Genomic DNA, 8,118 nt, shown 5'->3' with positions numbered 1-8,118 from the left:
TCGAAATAATGTTGATAATTTTAAAGTTAATGAAAAATATTTAAAATATCAATACAATTTTATTGTAAATATAAAATAATAAACTTAATTTTATTATTATTTTAGATTAATTTAACTGAATTCAAAATTACAATATTATTAATTTGTATATCTTCTTAAATTTCATTATAAAATTTGTATACAAATTTAATATATTTTGAAACTATATTTAATTTTTCATATATAACAAAAATAATTTCATATTTTTATTGAATAAAAATTAATTTAATAATATAATATAATAAAATAACAAACCATCAATTTTTAATTAATAATATCATTTTACATCATTTTGTATTTATCGACTAATATAATAATTAATTTATCAAACACTTAAATTAATTTAAATTATATAAACTATTAACCATCATCCACTATCAACTATCAATCATCAGCTACCAATTATCAACTAGTTTTAACAAATCTAAATAAAAAATACATAAAATTTGCAAAAAAGAAATGGAACGCAAAATGATAAATAGTCAAATTGGTTGGAATTTGAAAATGAGACAAAGATAAAGATCAGAGAAGATGGATGAATAGGAAAGCAGAAATGAATTGAAATAATAGAAAAAATAATAGACTTATATTGTCTAAGAATGATGCTAATGTTATGGAATTTCATGGTTACGTAATTTAAAAAAAAATCTTTACTTTCTTTATAGATAGGTATAAACATAATTTTAATATAAATCATATCATAATAATATATATATTTTTTTAAATAATTAATTTATAAATATTAAAAATTTACTTATATTAATAATTGTATTCAAAATTAACTCAAATCAATTAAATTACCCTCCCATCTATAATCATAATAATTTTTTTATAAAATATTAATATGAGTATTTAAGTTCATAATATTTTATAATATTTAAACATATCATTCTCATCCAGTTAACCTAAAATGTCCTACTAAATCCAAAATTTCAATTTAAACCAAAAAAAAGAAAGTGGAATACGCCATCATTTAAATTGAAAAAAGAAAACAACTCTAGAATAGTATGCATATTTAGACTGCGTCAATTCATACGCGGCGTGACCATAAAGCATGTAGGGCCAATATTATAATGCTCTCTAGACTCATAAAAAATGTAATATTTAAACTAAAAGATTTTTTACAAAAATATTAGATAGATGATTGTAATGATGAAATTAATATTATTTATTAAATATTTTTATTAATTATAATTAATAGAATAATTGAATAAAATAATAAATAATAAATAAAAGTATAATAATAAAAAATAATAAAAAATATTAGTAAAAAAACAATTATTTTAAAACACACTTTTTACAAGAGGAAAGAGTAACTTCTAAAATATTTCTGATCTCAAATATAAATAATAATAATTTTTTTTTTTAAATATAAACAAAATTCATATTTAATTATTTAATTATTACTTTCAATGTTATTATTATAAATATATTTATATTTTTTAATATTTTCATATTTTTATCAATTTTTAAAGTAAAAAAATTATAAAAAAGCGTAAGACTTAAAAATATTTATACCTTTTTTTAAAGGGTAAAAATTGTTTATATATATATGAAATCGGACACACAGGCAGTATAAAAGAGTTTCTTACGATAAAGGAAAATATAAAAGTGCCTCTTTTTTAATTCCTCAATATAATGAGGAAATAAAAGTGTTTTTACTTTTCGTTACAACTTTTTCCCTTCATTCGTATAGTATCTAATTCTTCTTCTTTTTTTCTTCTTCCAACCCCCGCAATCAATCATTTCATTATTTTTCTTAAGCCTTTGCTTCTTTCAATTCAATGTCTCTTTCTTGATTATTCACTCAATTCTTTTCCTCCTTAGTCTAATTTTTACTCCTTAATGCTTCTTGTTTCATAAAGTTTCAATTTTTTTGAATTTATTTTGACATAGATCATCACTTTCCACGGATTGTCTTTCACAGATTTAATGCCCCCATTTATTGTTCAATACCTAATATTTTGTCTTTCTGCCTAAACTGCATTACCCTTTTGAAATATTCTTCTGGGGTGTTAAGGTCATAGAGAAAGTTGACATTTTGACTTCAACTTCTTGAGTTTTTTGTTTGGATAATGAAGCTCGTGGTTCGTGTGATTGAGGCAAAGAACTTGCCACCAATGGATCTTAATGGGTTGAGTGATCCATATGTGAGGTTACAGTTGGGGAGGCAAAGGTTTAGGACCAAAGTGGTTAAGAAGAGTTTGAATCCTAAGTGGGATGAAGAGTTTAGCTTTAAGGTGGATGATCTTAAGGAAGAGTTGGTGGTTTCTGTTATGGATGAAGATAAGTACTTAATTGATGACTTTCTTGGTCAGCTTAAAGTTCCTATGTCAACTGTTTTTGATGAGGAGATCAAATCACTTGGTACTGCTTGGTACTCTTTGCAACCCAAAAGCAAGAAGTCCAAGAACAAGGAATCTGGTGTGTGTTGTTTTGCTTAATTTGTTAGTTTATTGGTTGTTTGTTTTGAATGATATCAATTTGTTCTCAGAAGAAAGTTAATTTGAACTAGTTTCATGTGGAAAGTAGCTGTTTTGAAAATCTTAGGATCAAATGAGGGGCTTAGTTTTACTTTGTTGACTTAAATTTGTGCTTGTTTTATATTGATTTCGCACTTAAATTATTTGAATGATTGTTGTCTAATTTGAGAATATGGATGGTGGTTTTCAAATGCTACCCCGATTACGTTGGAGTCTTTATATTGCGGGAATATGCTGTTGAAATTGTGGTTGCGATTCTTAGTAAACACATTAAGATATGAACAATAACTTTGCTGGTATTTTGAACTTCGAACTCTGGCTTTTTTTGGTAGGTGAGGTTCGTTTGAGCATATATTTTGAACTGAAAACTGCATCGGTTGAGTCAAATGTTCATGGTGATCTAGTATTCCATCCAAGAAAAAGTGCTGACTCTATTACTGAATCGCCTTCAAGGTCTTCCACTGGATATTCAAGCTCATCTTCTCCTGCAAGGGATGAAGTTGCATCTGCTAAGGATGAAAAACCCAGTACTCAAAAATCACTCACAGGAAGAATTGCTCATATCTTTAATAAGAGTTCTGATATATCGTCAAACTCATCACGTAGAAGCATTGACTCAGACCAAATGGAAACTACCAAAGTGGAAGTTAGTGAGGTCAAGACTGAGGATCAGTCCTCGGACGAGACTTTTGAAGAAGCTATGAAGAAAATACAATCTTCAGATCAAGGAAGTGAAATTCCTAGCAACTTACCTGGAGGGTTGTTAGTCGATCAACATTATAATATTGCACCCGAAGACTTGAATGTGTTACTCTTTTCGTCCGATTCAAATTTTCTCAAGTCATTGGCTGATGTTCAGGGTAGTACCGAACTGCAATTAGAACCTTGGAAGTTTGAGAATGGCGGGGAGAGCCTCAAAAGATTAGTCACTTACGTCAAGGCTCCGAGCAAATTAATTAAGGCAGTCAAAGCCTTTGAAGACCAGACATATTTAAAAGCTGATGGGAAGAACTTTGCTGTTTTCGTCGTTGTCAGCACTCCTGATGTTGTATACGGGAGCACCTTTCGGGTAGAATTACTTTATACAATCACACCTGGACCTGAGCTGCCCTCGGGAGAACAGTGTTCACATCTGGTTATATCATGGCGAATGAATTTCATACAGAGCACCATGATGAAAGGAATGATAGAGAATGGGGCTCGGCAAGGTATGAAGGATAGTTTTGAACAGTATGCCAGTTTATTATCCCAGGATGTCAAACCTGTTGATCTAACAGAACTTAGTTCGAGTAAGGAGCAAGCTTTGGCATCTTTACAAGCAGAGCCGCAGTCAGATTGGAAGCTGGCAGTGCAGTATTTTGCTAACTTCACAGTAGTCTCAACAGTTTTCATAGGGTTGTATGTGCTTGTCCACATATGGCTTGCTGCTCCGAGTATAATTCAAGGGCTCGAGTTTGCTGGACTTGATTTGCCAGATTCAATAGGTGAATTTGTTGTTTGTGCTGTCCTGGTTCTTCAAGGTGAACGCATGCTGGGTTTAATATCACGCTTCATAAAAGCCAGAGCCCAAAAGGGTAATCACACTACGCCAATCGCATTAAATACTTATCTGTTTTCATAATATCTCGGAGAGCTTATTAAAATAAATTGAGAACAACTTATGTCTTTGTTTATGCTAATTTCTTTTTGTGGTGATCCAATATTAGGCAGTGATCATGGAATTAAAGCTCAAGGAGACGGGTGGTTATTAACCGTTGCCTTGCTTGAAGGAAGCAATTTAGCTTCTGTGGACTCTGGTGGATTCTCTGACCCATATGTGGTGTTTACTTGCAATGGGAAAGTAAGAACCAGTTCAATCAAGTTCCAGAAATCTAATCCTTTATGGAACGGTGAATATCATGACTTCATTTTGTTTTTCTACCTTATAACTTGATATACTTGAATACATGAAACATAATCTGTATTATTACACGATTAATTATTTTTGTTAAGAGCATTCTCTATCTTTACAGAAGTATTTGAGTTTGATGCAATGGATGATCCTCCTTCTGTGATGGATGTGGAAGTTTATGATTTCGATGGGCCTTTTGACGCAACTACATGTCTAGGGCATGCTGAAATTAACTTTCTAAAAGCAAACATCTCAGATCTTGCCGATACATGGGTTCCTCTTGAAGGCAAATTAGCTTTGGCATGTCAGTCTAAGTTGCACGTAAGAATTTTCTTGGACAACACTAGAGGTGGAAACGTAACAAAAGACTATTTAAATAAAATGGAAAAAGAGGTTGGAAAGAAGGTATGTAAAACACTCCGTCTTCTCTATTTTGTACTTCTGTTTCGTTACCTTATGGATATTTTGCTTTTGTTTTGAAAAACATGTAGATCAATATGCGGTCTCCTCAAACTAATTCGGCGTTCCAGAAACTCTTCGGGCTTCCACCTGAGGAATTTCTCATCAATGACTTCACATGTCACTTGAAAAGAAAAATGCCCCTGCAGGTGTGGTTTATTTTGTTATGTGATGTTGAAAGTCAAAGTCATTTTTCTAGTTTGAAATTTTCGGGTAGATGGTTCTATAGTATTATCTCATAAAGTTTCTTACAATTATCTGCAGGGACGCCTATTTCTATCACCAAGAATAATTGGATTTCATGCTAATTTGTTTGGAAAGAAAACAAAATTCTTTTTTCTTTGGGAGGATATTGAAGACATTCAGGTTATTCCTCCTACATTTTCGTCAATGGGAAGTCCAATAGTTGTCATAACTCTTCGTCCGGGTAGAGGTGTCGATGCAAGGCATGGTGCAAAAACACAAGATGAACAAGGAAGGCTGAATTTCAATTTCCAGTCCTTTGTATCGTTCAATGTCGCACACAAGTAAAAAAAAGTCATTTTATAGCATCTTATATACACATATCTTATATATTCCTATTTCTAAGAAATTATTTGCAAAGGCAATATTGATAGTAATGTGAAAATATTCTATCTATGTTACTTATAAACTATTTTGGCGATGAAATAGGACTGTCATGGCTCTCTGGAAGGCCAGATCATTGACTCCTGAGCAGAAAGTGAAGGTTGTTGAACAGGAATCTGAAACCAAAACCCTTATAAGTGAAGATAGTGGCTCGTACCTTGTCCTGGATGATGTTAGCATGTCTGAGATTTATTCGTCTTCTCTTCCAATTCCTGTAAGCTCTCTTTTTCTTGCCCCTCTTAACACACATACATATGATTTTCAACTCTTTGTACAATTTTTCAAATGTTAGTATGATTATAGTTCATTTTCTTTAATTATTATAGGCAAGTTTTCTAATGGAGATATTTAGTGGGGGTGAGGTTGACCGCCGGGTCATGGAAAACTCTGGTTGTCTTAATTACTCTTATACCCCTTGGGTATCAGAGAACAGCGATATCTCTGAGAGGGCAGTATATTACAAATTTGAGAAGCATGTTTCAAGTTATAAAGGTGAAGTGACAAGTACTCAACAAAGATCTCCCCTTTTAGATGAAAAGGGTTGGCTTGTAGAAGAAGTTTTGAATCTTCATGGTGTTCCTCTTGGTGATTATTTCAATGTGAGTGACCGATTTATCTCTGTTCTATGATTTACCTCTTCTTGTATGTAATCTTTATTTGATTTTCATCTCCTGCATCATTGACTATTGCCGCAGATACACCTTCGCTATCAAATAGAAGATTTACCCCCAAAAGCAAAGGGGTGTAGAGTTCTAGTGTTTTTTGGAATTGAATGGCTGAAAAATACAAAGAATCAGAAAAGGATTACAAAGAACATTCTACAAAATCTGCAAGAACGTCTTAAATTGACTTTTAGTCTAGCTGAGAAGGAGCTTTTACCTAGATAGCAACTGAGACTTAAAACACAGAGGATGTAGCTAATATCACATCAGCACAAATATAGATTCCATTCACGGGCTCGGGCTCGGACTCGAATATATGGTATATCAAATTATAAGGTTCGCGGGAATGTGTTGTTTGTCCTTGGATTGCATGACAATCCTAACTTCAGTGAATATCGATGTGGAACTCTTATCAGAACTAGAATGCTGATGAAAATTGTGCTCTTTGATTGACTTGCTATTAAGCTTGGTCTTCAAACCAGATTACTCATAGGAGATTACCTAATTGCTCCACTGTGCATAACCATGACTATGGCAGAAGATACTCAGTTAGATAGTAGCAATATAGTTGACAGTTTATCACAAGGGTCAGCAACATGTATACTCATAATTGTTAGGATTGTGACAGTTTACCAGTAAGTATTGCTTTTTGTCATACAGGAAATGTAAAAAAAAATTTATGCTTGAGAACTTAGAAGACCATGATATGATATGAAGCACTGGTCCTTCAATTCCTTATTGATTGATTATTCGAGATACATTTTTTATAAATAATTTGAAACACTTTCCGAGTAATATGGCTTTTTAGTTTTTAAATATGTCATAAAATTTATGTTTGTGAAAACGATGTCCAAGAAAACAGAGTAGTATCGATTTATTGATTAACAAGAAAATCACACTAAAAGAAAATAGGAAAAAGTATAGAAACAAATCAAAGCGGTTTAAAACTGGATTCTAAATTCAATTACATATTAGAGAACAATATTTACAATTGAATCTCAATCATATCACTTTCTTCCTCTGATTATGATTGTCAGGGGGATTAGGGAAAAGTGAGAACTAGTATGCTATTTATAAAAAAATTAAACTCTAACATTCAACTAACATATTAAACAATTGACCCAACAAACTAATCCAATTCAACATGCTAATTTAAACAACAAGCTAACATATTTCTGCATGCAAGAATAGAATTCGACTATGACATGCACATCTTCGACTACTGTCGAACCATGAAGCTAACCTTGTCGAGACTAGAGTTCGATTCAAATATCATAAATCTCCACCTTGGAACAAACTTTAAATTAACAAGGGAACAAACTAGCTTTCATCATGCAGCTTTATCAACTCCATAAAGTGGAAGAACTTGCTACTCGACAATGTCTTGGTGATCGTATCAACAACATTGGCATTTGTCGAAATCTTAAGCACTTGAACTTCTCCACGCTCGATTATCTCTCTGATGAAATTCAACCTCACATCAATGTGCTTGGTTCGCTCATGATAGACTGAATTTTTCGACAGATGTATGACACTTTGACTATCATATTTAACAATGATAATTTGATCTTGAAGTTCCAGCTCCTTAGAAAAATCTTCAAGCCACAATGCTTCTTTCACAGCTTCAGTGAGAGCAATATACTCCACTTTAGTAGTTGATAAGGCAACAACCTTATGAAGTGTTGCTTTCCAATTGATTGTTGTGCCAAACATAGTGAACACATATTTAGAAATAGATTTTTTGGAATCCAATAACCTGCATAATCAGAGTCGACATATCCTTTGATTTCGACTTTGCTATCATCACCACATGCTCCACCATAAATCAGGACTCTGCTCAGAGACGCATTTACGTACCTTACGATCCACTTTAATGATTGCCAATGAGCCTTCCCAGGATTGACCATATACATGCTTACAAGGCCCACTCCGTACGCTATGTCTGGCCTCGTACGAA

General features: G+C 32.5%; 1 protein-coding gene across 1 annotated transcript; it reads left to right on the top strand.

Annotated features, from left to right (window-relative positions):
* Nucleotides 1-1,699: 1,699 nt before the first annotated feature.
* Nucleotides 1,700-6,956, top strand: LOC127076261 (C2 and GRAM domain-containing protein At1g03370). Its single transcript, XM_051017867.1, has 9 exons — nt 1,700-2,463; nt 2,855-4,096; nt 4,229-4,411; nt 4,535-4,818; nt 4,905-5,021; nt 5,137-5,399; nt 5,545-5,713; nt 5,826-6,098; nt 6,195-6,956. The coding sequence occupies exons 1-9, from the start codon at nt 2,115-2,117 to the stop codon at nt 6,384-6,386; spliced, it is 3,072 nt and encodes a 1,023-aa protein (XP_050873824.1). The 5' UTR covers nt 1,700-2,114; the 3' UTR covers nt 6,387-6,956.
* Nucleotides 6,957-8,118: the final 1,162 nt, after the last annotated feature.

Source organism: Lathyrus oleraceus, chromosome 1, assembly GCF_024323335.1.
Source record: "Lathyrus oleraceus cultivar Zhongwan6 chromosome 1, CAAS_Psat_ZW6_1.0, whole genome shotgun sequence".
In the NCBI taxonomy this organism is placed as follows: Eukaryota; Viridiplantae; Streptophyta; class Magnoliopsida; order Fabales; family Fabaceae; genus Lathyrus; species Lathyrus oleraceus.
The sequence above is the reverse complement of the archived record's forward strand: the minus strand, read 5'-3'. Positions and strand labels throughout refer to the sequence as shown.

Excerpts from the sequence above, each read along its gene's own strand:
- LOC127076261 (XM_051017867.1), top strand. The coding sequence starts at position 2,115 with ATGAAGCTCGTGGTTCGTGTGATTGAGGCAAAGAACTTGCCACCAATG. Across the intron at positions 4,819-4,904 it reads AAAAAGAGGTTGGAAAGAAG|ATCAATATGCGGTCTCCTCA; the intron begins GTATGTAAAACA and ends AAAAACATGTAG. Across the intron at positions 5,714-5,825 it reads CGTCTTCTCTTCCAATTCCT|GCAAGTTTTCTAATGGAGAT; the intron begins GTAAGCTCTCTT and ends TAATTATTATAG.